The sequence below is a fragment of the Apteryx mantelli genome, chromosome 18 (assembly GCF_036417845.1).
Source record: "Apteryx mantelli isolate bAptMan1 chromosome 18, bAptMan1.hap1, whole genome shotgun sequence".
NCBI lineage: Eukaryota > Metazoa > Chordata > Aves > Apterygiformes > Apterygidae > Apteryx > Apteryx mantelli.
In genome coordinates, this window is record NC_089995.1 from 4,321,230 (window position 1) to 4,335,265 (window position 14,036).

The 14,036-nt window shown below is 53.0% G+C and overlaps 1 protein-coding gene across 7 annotated transcripts in view; it reads right to left on the bottom strand.

Annotated features, from left to right (window-relative positions):
• TOX2 (TOX high mobility group box family member 2) overlaps positions 1-14,036 on the bottom strand; it is a 168,647-nt gene that overhangs the window by 26,485 nt on the left and 128,126 nt on the right. For 6 of the 7 annotated variants that reach the window (XM_067307848.1, XM_067307847.1, XM_067307846.1 and 3 more), the window contains exons 4-5: positions 8,764-9,003; positions 2,850-3,077 (exon numbers count right to left, since the gene is read on the bottom strand). In XM_067307848.1, coding sequence (XP_067163949.1) covers positions 2,850-3,077; positions 8,764-9,003 — 468 coding nt within the window. The remainder of the gene's footprint in view (positions 1-2,849; positions 3,078-8,763; positions 9,004-14,036) is intronic. The other variant, XM_067307852.1, reaches the window with a different exon arrangement.

Here is a 14,036-nt window from a genome sequence, read left to right on the forward strand (position 1 = left end):
CGCTGGAAAGGACCCTCCCATCTCTGTCCAGAAAAGTCCTGTTGGATGATGAACTGAATGATGGCCTGGTCCAGCAAGTGCTGGGAGTCTGGATTCCCAGCTTCCAGGTATATTTTGGCCAGTTCCTATGCCGCCGTGTAGCTGTCTTCCTCAGGCACCTTCCCCCCAAGACGTGCCAGAAGAGCGCCTAGCGAGGAGTGCTTGCAATAATGATGAATGTATGCATCGCAGCCCAAAATCCTTGGGAGAAAGGATCTGCTGTACGTCTTAGGCACCGTAAGCTGTTTTCATGTATTAAAGACATTTTCTTAATTTAATGCATCTTCTTTCTGCATTGTATTGGCTTATGAAGCTAAGCCAAATTGACTAGGGATGCTGGCAGCTGGGGCAGCAGAGAGCAAACAGGGACTAAATAAACTATCATCCAGCCAAACCCTTCCAGAGTGAACGTGCCCCATCACACAAACTGGCAATACAGTCCCAGAGCCAAAGATAAATAGCGTCCTTCCAGGCAGAGTCCCAGGCAGGGAGGGAGCTGCGGGAGGAGAAAAGTATACAGATGGAGACAAAGCCAGGAAGTTAATATTTAAGCATTCAGACAAGGAACAAATGACTTAATTAAATCAATTACAGAAGGAGAAATGGAGCCACTTATAAAGCATGTGTAAAGAGGCAGCAAGGCTGCTACTATCTCAAGAAAGAAAGAAGGGAGAGTTAGCAGGGAAGATAAACGGACTGGTTTAATCCATGCTGTTAATTAAGAGCCGAGCATTTGCACTGTGCTGAGTCAGGGTCCGACCAGCAGTTCCATTATATAAACCACATTTTCAGCTGAGTTCAGCACCCAACCTACAGAGATACTTCTGCAGAGACAGACTGAGATGTTGGGAAGGATGAAAGTGGGGAAAAGAGGTGAATAAAAGCCTGGACAGGTTCTTCCATGCCTCTGTACCTCCAAGGTGGTTTGGGTTGGTACGCCACAGCTTGCACCAATACCCAGCACAGGTGCAACCCTTGCCCCTGTTGAGTTTACCTCTGCAGCAGGATCGGGGCAGACCTGCTGCCCAAGAAGATGTTCTTCCCTTCTTCAGCACATGAAAGTCCTGCTCAATCTTCCAGCGATCCAAAGGATTTTTTGCAAAGTGCAGGAAAAAAGCGCCAGGAAAAAAACTCAGGTGGATGCTGATGGCCACAACGCTGCTGAGGGCTTGCAGAAAGCAGGGCAGGAGAAGTGGAAATGGTGCAGAGAAGGAAAAGGAAGTATCGGGAAAACTTCAAAGCAACACTTTGCACTGTAGGGAGAGTCAGAACGGATCAGCGAACAGGCTTTCCTCCTGGCAGATCACCTCCCACACACCCCCTGCTCGGAGCAGGGTGGAAAGCAAGGCGATTTCCTAGCACGACTTCCATTTCAGTGATTTTTTCCTCCCTGCTGCTCCCTACCCAAATCCTGGCTGCGGATACCCAACGAGAGATGGAGCAAGCCCGAAGTTGTCAGCCTGGCTTTAAAAGAAGGGCTCGGTGCTTATGGGAGGATCATCAATTTAAGCATGTTTGGGTTTGGAGACTCATCACAGACAACGTCAGATCTCTCTCTGCCTGATAAAAAGACATACTTGCTACGTAAAGTGTTCCCTGGGGTTTTCTCTACAGGCAACAAGCAATTACAGGCTTTTGTAACAGCTCACAAGAACAGCTAAACCAGAACCTAAAAGTCTCCATGTGAACCAGACTGAAAGCTGTTGACAGCTATAGGGCAGGAAGGTTTCGCCTGCGAGACCACTTCAAAGATCTCCTTCCTAAGCTTTTAAAGGCTTAACATTAGATTTCAGGCCAGTGATGCAGAGAGTTAATAATTTTTAGCAGTTTACAGTCACTCCTTGCAGGTTAATAAGCAAACACAAAGTCATCTCCCATCTAAGGACACAAAAAGCCTGTGCCAAGGAAAGACTAGTAACGTTTTTACAAAATATGTTCTTATCAAGAATAATTAGTTGTCAGAAAAGCTCAGTCTCCCCCATGGAACAACAGGGATTTTCCTAAAAAGGCCAGAGGCAAAGCAAACTCAGTGCATCCTCCCGGGGACGGGCCAAGAGTCAGGACTCCCGGAGACCCACCTCTGACCACTCCGGGAGCGAGACCTGCATCAGCTTACTGCCGCCTCGGAGGTGACCTGGGTAGCTAAGGATAGCGCGCGGGGTGATCAAGATCACTGCATATCCTGCGCCAAGGCGAACTGCTCAGGAACTGCACCAGGGAGGCTCCAGCGTGCAACAGCCGGCCGGTCGGCTGGAGCCTGGCACGTCCCTGGAGCGGCGACTGCCCGCGCACCGCGGCGCAACGGAGCTGTGCTGCAGGACGGACCGGCTGGGCTCGGCCAGCCGGGGTGCAGGCCTGTCCCTGGCACGCTTGCTGCAGGAAACCACAAGGACTCTGATTGCAGCTAGATTAAGTGGCCCGCAGCAAGCAATGAGCTTTCCGGGACAAGCGCATCGAAGCCCCGCTCTGATTCACTGCAGCCGCTGCGCATGGGAAGAGCCGCTCAGCAGGACCCGAGATCCGCGCACGGGGGAAACTTCATCCTGCTGGAAGTGTCCGAGCGCCAGGTCACATAATTACGGCGCAGAATCGGGGCCGGGGAGCTGTGCATGCAAAGCGCTCGAGCATCGCTTCAAGTGGCGGCGGGCACTTCAGCACCACTCCTGAAAATAGCCTCCGTTTCTGTGCATACGCTTTAGCCTGCTCAAATCCCTGGCTATGTTCCTGACGTGCTGGGGGAAATTTGGGCCCTCTGCACCATGGAAAAATACATTTCTGCAACTGAAAAGAAAATCGGATCGGTAACTCACTTGTTTTTGTTCTTCTCCCAAACTGTCCCACATGGACGCGACAATTTTCGATACATCTCCAAAGGTAGCATTCGGGTTTTGCCCTTTGATAGCTGCTTGCGTGTCTCTGAAAAACAGGGCGTACGCAGACACGGGCTTCTGGGGCTCGTTGGGATCCTTCTTTTTCTTCTTCTTTTGGCTTTTGGGCTTTTTGCCCAGGTCTGTTGATGGTCTTTTCTCTCCAGTGACCTGTAAAACCAAGAGGAGCCCCTTAATGCTCAGCTGATAGCAGTCTGATACCAGACCCTCCTGGAGGACGCTAGTGAAAGGGATGGATGGGGCAGGACGGGGGCGGAGGAGGACTTGCTCTTCCCCCCGGGGACCCTGCAGGACCACTGCGCAAACCGTCGGTGGGTGCCCAAAGCACGGGCAGGCTGACAGGAGCCATCCCGGCACGCAGGGCGAGCGCCCGGCTTCTCCGTCCCCTTTCCCAGCGCGTTCCCGGCTGCTCCGGGGCTCATCCCGCCTCCTCCCGCTCCCGCCCTCTGCGCCCGTCTCGCTGGCCTGAGCCTGGCGGGCAGCCCGCTGCTTTTTGCTGAATTTGCTGCACTTAGGCTGGATAAAATCGCCCGATGGGCAGCACTTTCCTCCCCGCGCACCCGGCAGGCTTCAGCGCCGACGCCGCGCTGCCAGCCCGGCACACGGCAGCCTCTCGAGCCTCCCGCCAGCCCGAGCAGCGGCTCTTTCGCCCCTTGCTGCTCCTGTCGTCACCGCTCCAGAGCTAGCCACCACGTTAGCCAAGCCGGTGTCCCGCGGGGCCGGGGGCGAGCGTCCCCGGGCCACGGCAGCTCCCATGTTCGGTGCCCGGCAGAGCCGGGCTGCACAGCGCTGGGATCCGCCTGCCTGCCCCCGGCCCGCGCGGCACACGGGCAGCCTCCCCGTCGGAGAGCTCGGCCCTGGCGCGGTGGCCAGGCGTAGCCGCTGCCAGGCCCGCTCCTGCACGCTTGTCCTGCGGCGCCTCCGTCCCCTCCCCGCCTCCGCCCCGCAGCACGAGCTCGCCCTCTCCTCGAAGCCCCCCCATCCTCCTCTGGGATCTCTCCACATATTTTGCTTCCCAGACAGATCCTTTCAGCAGTCCCCGAATTTTTCCAAACTCTGCTTCCGCACAGATTCTGATTTCCAGCCCTCTGGAGTTATAATCCCCTTTGCAAGCTCCTTCTGACTTTCCTCCCTGTGCCGGCGTCTCTGTCCCCATCCGGAGGCAGGAGGATCGCAAGCACGGACAAAGCGGCACCGCAGCAGTACAGGTGTTGGCCACTACCCTGGGGTCATCCAAAATTTGAGAGGGAAGTTGTTTCACCTTGCTAGTGCCCAAGTGCCCCTATCAGCAGGGAAAGGCACGCGGGAATTAAAATATTTTCAATGATCTCATCCACTAAATACTTTGCACGCGCTGTTCACTCTTTACGACACATCCAAACGACTCGATACGGCTGTATCTGCGCTCGGCATCGTGCGGGCGGCTGAACCGAGGGATAGCACGGACAGAGGCAATATCGGCTCATCGCCAGGAGCTGGTCAGCAGGAGCCGCTGTCCCTGGGCTGGGAACTGAGACACCAAAGTGGCAAACAGAAATGTTCCCAGTGAAGGCAGTATGGAAAGGAGAGACTATGGCTCAGGCCCTGCCAGGATGCCCCAGGCGGCGTACTGAATATATGAGACCGTGCGAGCCGATCTGCGAAGATGTGCAAAGGAAAAGACCCCTGAACAGTACCTGAACGTGCACCAAAGGTCTCAAAGCACTAACTGTGCTCAGTGGCAGCTTACAACATGGAGAAGTACCATTATCCTTATTTTATAGTGGAGAAAAGCCTAAATACGCCAGGGATGAAGCACACCCGGGGATAAAACCAGCAGCTACCAATTGCCCACTGCAATCTGGATCTCTAGTTCCTTGAGGGCAAAGAACGTGCTAGCATCTCCGCTTGCCAAATCCCACTGTGCTCAGATACCACCTTGCTTAGTGACTGTATTGCTTAAGGAGTTCCTGCTCTACCAGGCAGATGCTAATTATGTTACTTAGGAAGTGGCCCATTCGATCAGTAAGAGTTAAATACATGTGTGTATACGTATATATATATATATACACATGTATGTATGTATGTATGTATGTATGTATATTTAAAATTGACAGTGGTCTGAACATCGGGCCACTGAGAGAGTGAGTGTGGGAGCAAAAGGTCTTTGTCCTGATGGATTCGCTGATTTGATTGTGGGCACTGGAGCGCCTGGAAGCTCCACGATTTAAGAGGATTCATTTCGGCCGGCACAGGCCAGGCACGAGGAGGAAAGGACAGCAGCGCTAATGTTCTCCATTCAGCCACTCTTGACCGGTCATTAAGTCCAGTATCAGCGCAGTGACATTTGTCAAACAGACAGTGACCATTAGTAAATGAGCACAGAGACCAAAAAAATTACATTTAATTTGAAATTGCCCAATTGGGCTTGAATTGGAGGCCTTGAGGTGAAAGGCCACCTTATTAGGAGAAAAAAATTCGTAACAGGGCTTCAGTCTATTAGCAAGTGAGATGGTATCTTAACTAACCGTAATCCTGTTTGATTCACCTAAGTGCTGGGGGGGGGCCCTGTTCTCTCTGAGCCAGGGAAGGAGCCGACAAGAGCCTGCAATGCAAGAACAGCCCCACCACAATTTTGCAATCAGTCCTGTTTAGGCAGCACCCAAATGAGAATGGCACTGTGTGGACACCTAAAAGACAAGGGGTGCACAGAGTTGGCAGTTTCTGTGCCCCAGACCATGGGGAGAGCAGAGCTAATCAGCACTTTGCCGTGTTTTCCTGGGACAAGTAGGTGCAATGCAGCACGGTATAAACCAAGCAGCCCATCCATGGACTGAAGAGCATGCTTGAACAGCATAAACCATTAGCACAGGCTAAAGGCAAGCCTGAAATACAGGGAAAGAAGCAGTGGAAGAATGTGGAAAAGCTTCTGGGCTCATCTAATCCCTTACTGCAATCTATAGGATGCAACAAAACTCTTTAAAAGAGCATAGTTGTCCTTGGCTACCATTCTCTTCCATACTTGCTTTATGACTTTTTTCCATAGATACCAGGGGAAAAGTTAGCAGGACGAAGGAATTGCTGTCCCTCAGCAGCATGGAGCCAGATAGTGCTCACCATCCCACGAGGCAGAAAGCTCCTGCCCCATCCAGGGCTGCTGCTTTGGGCTGGATGGCCCAGGAAGGTCAGGATGGGTCCGGATGCACACGCTGTGCTGGATCCCACCTCCGGCAAGCCAGCGCCTTCCTCTCCCAGAGCAACAGTGTTTCCCAAGGAATGAGCCCTCTTCAAATTGACTATCAATGCTCCTGCAGCTTGTGGAAGCGCGTGGCCACCAGTCCCTCTGGGTACCTGGTCTGCCAACCCTCACCGCTGGAGAGGCAGCAAAACCTAGGTGCAACACCAGATGTAGATTGGGCTAATTCACAGGGGGCAGCTACCATCCTACAAACAGGATGCTTGGTGCCTTCACAGTGGATGAGAGACCCATGAAGGGCAGGAACTTTGAGGACACCATGATTTTATAAAGATGGTGAGACCTCTAATCCAGCCGTGATCTGCACTCCTGGGCTATAAACTCCCTGCCACGCCTGTGTGCATAGACACACAGATACGCTGGTGTGATGAACATGTTAATGCACTGGTGAGGCTTGGAGGCCTCCTAAGACCACAGGCTCGCAGTGTCTGAGGGTCCTGCTGGGTCTGAACCTCCCCTTGGCATCAGACCCATTTCTTTCATGTGCAACTGTCTTGGTCCCAAGATCAATTTCTGCTCATTAGACATTGCTTTCACAACTTGTTGTACAGAAGTCATTAATGGCCATACAAAAAATGACCGATGGGTCCTTCTGAATGTTTCCAACAGCTGTGTATATAGAAAAAGCAAACAGAAACCTGCAGGCCACACAGCGATTCTGGTGCTTTCTTTACACTTATGGTCTCCTTCTTCCATCAAATACGTCACTCTTGCTTCACCTAACTTGCTGTGTAGTTTACAGGGCAGAAAACTGAGGAGGCATGTGTTTAGGACCAGAAAAAATACAAATCTCTGCAAGTTGTCATAATTTGGACATCTCCAAATTCTTCCTACCCCAGCATGCATCACTGACTCAATGGGAACATAGGGCTAACTGCCAAAGCCGCGTCCTCCCTCGTGACTCCTGTGGCACCGCAGCGCCAGGCGGAAAGCCGGCGTGACACTGAGAGAGGTAGAATGAAAGAACCTGGTGTGAAACTAAGCTGAGAACTCACTCTCCACTGACATGGAAGATTTTTGCTCCAAGGTAATTGCCGCTTGCCTCTGTAACCCTCATGCTGTCTGATGCGGGCAAGGGAGATGTGTGACTGTGTCCAGCTGCACAGTCCGTCCCGCAGCATCCCCAGCACACTCCACACATGACACTGGAGGGTTTGAGAAACTCCAGCGAGTTTTAATCGCTTCTTTTTACAATTTAATTCTGTTGAAGCTCAGTTTTTGCATCCAAATGTGCACTCTCCTTTGAAATGTGGTGATCTGAAGTGAAAGCTGCCAGTGGATGAAAATCTGCATGAATGATGAGAAAAGCCTGCCTGAATTTCCATGCAAAAACATTTGCTGTTTGTGCTCAGTCCTAGCATTTTTCTGCTTCTCCTGTCTCTGCACTGCTTGCTACTCTGGTTATATCTTCAGATCCTGTCATAACCTGACACTCTTAAGGGACAAGGTTACCCCATCATTGCTTCTGGCATCATCCTTGGGAGCAGCACCTTCCAGAAGAAGGTTTTCCACAAAAGGCTTTAATCAAAGCCCCCCAGGGAGCACAGTGATTGACCTGTAGACACAGAGACCCGCAGGTGGCTGAGGTAGCAACCCTGTGATTGCTGCAAGTTGTCCTCCACAAATAACAGATGGAAGACTCAGGGACAACAGCACAGGAGTTTGTTTTGCTGGTGCATTTTGAGAAAGATGTGGGGTGACCAAGATGTCCCAGAAGCCTTAGACCAACCCTCCTGCTCCACAGTCCCCTGAAAAAATCCCCCCAGGTCAGCTTTACCCTAGCAAGCTCCAACTCTGCTCTGAATGTGGTGCTGACAGCTGGGAGCTCAGTGCAGGCCACTACCCTACTGCTGAGACCTGCTCTGGGCAGCTCATATCGAGCTCCATCCTGCTGTCACTAGACCACTTCTGGGACCTAAACTGCTCATGCAAGGCCATGGTGGGTTTCTTGATACCATGCTCTGCAACAGTTGTGTAGGCAGAGCCTGTGTCCCTAACACACTACTTAGTATCTACGATAGGTACAAATCTCTAGCTAAAATACCACCCAGGTGAACTAAAAGGCTGAAGACTGTTTCTCTGTTGCTTATGATTATTTCACTCTGCCACAGTCTGTGAGCTTGCTTAAATCCCAGCCTGGGTTTATTTTTCTTCCCTTTTTCGGTCTCCTCTACCTGCCGCCAGAAATCTAATTTTGCATCTGAGAATTTGCAGCAGGGAATAATCTTAGCACTGAACCCGGTAGTTCTCATCAAAAGCCTCACTGGAGGAAGCTCTGCAGCTTGATGTATCTAGCAAACTGCAGAAAGAAAGGCAAAACTTTGGGGGGAAAACAACCTCTTCAATGTCAGGTTTTCATTGCCACACTTGCTGCACGCACAACCCAAGCACAGCAAGGTCTGGTGGGATGCGCTAACCTGCCACACTCATCCTCATCCTGTTTTGGAAAGAGTCTCCCCATTCTTGGGAAAATCTCTTTCTTTATATACGTGAAAGAAAGACAACAAGTCTGGGCTCCTACCAGCACAAGTTCTCGCTCACTAAAACCCAGCATTTGCCAATTCTCTTACTGTCTGTTAAAACAGGCATGACTGCACGTACCTTAAAATGTGACTCTGTCTCCTCTTCCTGAGTAGAACTGGAGGGAGATGGTGTAGCCGACTTACTTCCCGGGGGCGATGGGGAGCCGTGGGTAACACCGCTGCGCATCCCCATCTGGGAAATCAGCTGAGACTGGCTGAGCGCGCTCATGGGCCCGGCTAACATCCCTGGTCGATTGATCAGGGGCACTTGACGGTTCGAATCATAGGAAGTGGCGTCCGAGTGGACCATCTCCTGGATCTGAGTTAGGAGAATATCACTTTTTAATTCCAAAAATGTATTTACTTAGCGTACTATCAAATCACTTTACGATGAACTCTTAGCGACTGATTTAAAGCGCTGGCAGAGAAAAGACATCTTTTTGCCCCCTTCCAAACCAGACAAGAGCAAGGAATGAGTAACACCCCCCTGGGGGCTCTGCTCCCTGTCCTTGCCCCGCCAGAGGCAGAGGGATTAGAGAGGTGCTCAACGCTGCTTGGAAATACAGAGGGGGAATTTGGGGGAGGCATCCCGGCAGCAGCAATCCTCCTGCGTTATCCGTACTGCTGTCCGGGCGCTCGCGCCACTGGGGTTAGAGCAAAAGGCAAAAGCAGCAAACGCAGAGCAAGTGGGTGGAAGCCCCAGGGCCAGCAGGGAAACCAGGAGGAAGGAGAAAGCGAAGGACGGTTCCTTCTTTCTCTCTTTCTTCCTTGCTTTGCACCGTTGGCCACTGGAGTTCTCGCAGTTCTCACAATTACAATTTAAGGCCTTTGGACATGGATGAGCTTCGGGTTGCCCCCGGGTAGCTCAGGTGCCCTTGTACATGGCGGGGAGCTACAACCGAGACACGGGGGCTCATCGTCAGCGGGTGAAACACGCAACGGTCATCTCCTTATTTTATAGAATTCATAACAAGCAGCAAAAATGTTCTTTCAGGTTCTAGCTCAGGAGCTGGAAGCAAACTCCCTTATTCTGATCCTTGCACAACTCCTGCCCAAAGCTGTATCATCACCGTCGAACCAGAAGGCCTCTACTTCTCCAAGGCTTGGAGTCAGCAAGGGTCAAGGCATTTCCCGAGACGGATCCCAAACAGCCCAGGTGGAGAGGTCCCTCTCCATCTTCCATTGGCCACAGTAACTACTTAATTACAATGTTTTCTGGAGACAATTCTTCTAAATTTAAATATCACAGTCAGTTCTGATTCCCCTCAGAATGAACATAGCAGAAATAACAAATGTCCAGACACGGGCAACGAAAATTGTCGGCTGCCTGTTAAGATTTCCAAACGAGAGCAGAGAACAGAAGTGATGCACGTGTGTGCAGGTGTGCACGTGTGGAGTTGAGAGAAGAGGTTACATGGCAGAGCTGTCCACAAAAATTATGAGTTTTCACAAAAAAGTTTTCTAATACCTACTTATTTGTCCTCACCCTGCAAGAGCGAGGAGACAGCTAATGAACCTGAAAGGCAATTAATCCCACCGCTAACGGGCTAGGTGAACGACGCACAATTAACCAGCACAAGCACTGCTTCCCGAGATTGTTGAGCCCAACAATCTTGAAAGATTCAAAAGAAAAATGGAACATATATATATACACGGCTAATACGAAATGTCCAATGCTCCACTGGACAAAACAAGAACATCTGGTGGGCTGTAAATCCCCATGTGTCCTGGGCAGTCTGCGCAGCCCGCTCTGCCCCTTTGCAGTGACGGCCGTCCCCGCTCGGCCGCAGGGACAGCGTGCGGAGGTGCCCCCAAAGACCAGCCGAGCCATGCCACCTTTCCTGGAGAAAATCCAAGCGGGATTTCCCCGTCAATCCCCACTCTCGCCCTTCCCCGGCACAAGCGAGTCCGTCCCCAAGCGGCTCTCAGCCCAGCGCGCCAGCTCCCTCCCGACTTTCAGAGCAGACTTAAGCTGGCTACTTATGTGCAATCTGATGCAGCCACAGAAGAAGCCAGCAGGAGGGAAATCAAACCCTGTCTTAAACATTTTCCAGACTTTTTGCTTTTTGCATTAATCTGATTAACGTTAACACGAGTTTAAAGACCCAGGCTTTATTTATTAACAATCTTCACTTCCGATAAGCCCACTGAGGTGCAATCTCTCATTAATAGGGGAGGCTTGCCAGCTCCATTAGCGGCACATGCAGCGAGAAACCCAGGGCAGGTCTGCTCGGGCTCAGTAGGCTTCAGAGGAAATAAATCCAAATGCAAAAAACAGATTTACTGCTGCAGGTCGGGAATCAAGAGCTTTAGCACAACATCAGAGAGCATGTTCTGCTCGCACTGTCAGATTCGCCGTGAGTAGAGGAGTGTGCGTTAGGGGAGCAGATTTTGCCAGATCTGTCCCTTTTCTGTATTAATTACTAAGTACTGGGATATAACTCGCATGAAGAAAAGTACGTCTCGCATTTAGGTGGCCTCAGGAGTTTGAGGCCGGCTTTGGGGCCGTGCAGAGCTGCTGTCCTCAGCTCGCAGGGTTGCAAAAAAAGGCCAGGTTACAAAGGGCGCAGGGTTGGCCTTAGCTCCGTCGCGGCACCAAGAAAACGTGCCGCTTTTAGTTCAGAAAAGGCGGAAAGTTTTACGGGCCCCTCGCTGGAGGGGTCTGGGCTCTCCTCCTTCCCGCGCGCGGCTGTGCCAAAACCGCAGCCAGGACCCCGCTCGCTGTCCCCTGCCCTCTGCATCCCGACACCGCGCTCAACGCCCATCGTTTTTTAAATCAGGCGCGTGCTTAAGTCGCTACCGAGCGGAGGCCAAATTTTGGGTCCCGGGTAAGACAGGCAGGGCTTTTTGAGCAGACGAGGCAGAGCCTTCCCGGCAGGAAAGATGGGAACGGCAAAGGGACGGGGCGGGCTGAGGAGCCGGCAAGCCCGGAGCCACGGGATGGCACCCGCCGGTGCGGGAGCGGCCAGCGCCCTTCCCGATCTCCAAGGAGGAGAGGGGGAAATCTGCCTCGGCTTTTGTCGGTTTAATCCAGACCTTTCAATGTGCAAGCTGATCTGCCAGCTGCTAAGGAAAAGAATAATTGATTGTCCTTATTTTAAATTTAAATGAAGAAAAAGTTTATGAGATGGGTGTTTCATACACGGAGAAGGCTCGGAGATGTGCTTTAAAATTTTTTTTTAAATTTAAAATAGCTCATTTGCATCTGCAGCCATGGCAGCCTCTTGGGTAAATACTTTATTAAGACAAATTAAAAAAAACCCTTTATTATGTGGCCAATAGACCACGACAGCTCTGTTTATCCATTAAATACGTAATCATACACTTTTTCTTTAAAGCGCATTTACTTATGCAGCCGAGCAGAACAAGTCCAGAAGTACAGTTATGGATATGGGACATGTGCTGCAAATTCTTATGAAAATTTGGAGGAAGAACCTGACACCTGGCCCACAGAATCCAGGAACAAGGCTCCTGCCGACAGCGACCCGACCGCAGCCACGCTAGATACCCACACCCGTATCAGAAAGCAGCTGCATCTCCAGAAAGAGAGCGCTGCACGTCCTCAGCCTCGCGTACCGCTGCCCCCAAAGCACGCGCCCCCCCCCCCCCCCCCCCCCGAGCAGCTCCAGGAGCGCGTGGAGGCGGTGAGCCACTGCTCGGAGCCCCGGGAAGTCTCAGGGCCTCCAACTGTTTTGCAAGGACGAATTAACTCCTGCACCCCGCCGAGGAAACCCACATCACGGCCCATTTCGTCCGCGTGAAATGAAGGAATACAGAGGGTGGGCGATGTGCCCAAGGGCACTCGGTGCAGCGGTGGCAGAGCCTCGGAGATGCTCAAAATGCCCTGATTTGCACCAATTTGGAAATAATTCAGGAGCGGGGATGAGCCGGCAATTGAACGCTCACGGCGCCTGGACTGCACCGGGCAGTCCGTATTCGAGAGGTTTCGCGAAAAGGTGGAAATGGCTCAACGAAGGCATCCAGCTGCGCCTTCTCGAGGAGGCGTGCAAGAGCAGACCTAAGCACACCTACAGCTAAACTACCCCCCCGCCAACGCGACCGAGCCCATCGCAAGGGGGGCAGCTCGGAGGCCAGCGCGCGGAGCGGGTCCGGGGTCCCCGCGACGCCACGCGCGCGGCCCCCTCCCGTCTCCGCGCCCGCCCGCTTCCCCCGAACGCCGCTGGCTTTCCCCAAGGCCGGATCCTGCCCAACACGGGCGTTAGGTGCACCGGCAACCTCGCCGCCAGGTGCCGTAATGGGAGCGGGAGCCTCGCGTCTCCGAAGGACGCGTTTGCAGCCTCCGCTGCAAAGACGCTCTGCGCCGCAGAGGAAACATGAGCGAAATGTGATGTAGTCATAGCTGAAGTAATTAAGTGCATCTTACTTAACAGATTCCCAAAGGCTGTGCTAGCTCAAAGACAGCTTCCTTTTTCACAATATTTCAGGTTTTTTTCCCCTAATGAATATGCATATCGGGCATATAAACGCTCCAGCTAATCCTCCAAAAGGAGAGGAAAAAAAAGCGGCTGACAAACGGCACATGCGCTGAGCTCCTTGTTTATGGGGAAAACGGCAATCTACGCTTCTGCGGCACCAGTGACAAAACGCCATTCGAAACAGGCTGAGGACGCAGATTTGAGGGCTCGACGCTCTGGTAGCAAAGATAACGTTTGGAAACGCGTCAAGCGGAGTTTTCTGTTAGACGTCCCCCCAAACCCGCCAGGAAACGCAGCTCTGGCCGAGGGCAGCGCTAGCCAGCAGAGCCGGCGCTCTCGTTGCTGTCCCGGGCTTAGGCAGGGCTCGCTGCCGCCGTTAAAAACCGCTCAGAGCCATGGCGCAAAACCGCAGTTTCCAACCGAAGCCCGGGCTCGCCCCGTGGCCGCCTGCTGCCTTCGCTTTGCACGGGATTCCCCTCCCGCGGCCCCCGAAGCGCTGCCGCTTCGCCTGGCCGAAGGCGTTCGCAGCCCCGCCGCGGGGAGCGCCGAGCCCCCGGCGCGCCGAGGGTGCCCCGAAGGAGACGGGCCGGCTCCGAGCAGCGCCGGCGGGCCAACGGCACGAGTCCAGCGCCGGCGGCGGGGGGAAGCCGCGATGGGGCAGCGCGGCGGCGGGGTCTCCCCGCGGTGCTGCCGCCTCTGCCCCGGGCGGGGAGAGCGGCCGGAGCGGTCCGGCTCTCGCCACCGAGGTCCGCGGGCTCCCGCCGGCCCCAGCGGGGCAGGATTATTCCCGGGAGCCTCGGCAAGGCTCGGCTGCGGCGTAGATTACCTCTCCTTAGGGCTGTTCCTGCGAACAAGCCATTACCATCACAATCAACCGGGGAGAGAAATTATCTGCCGAACAGCTTTGAAGCAAAGT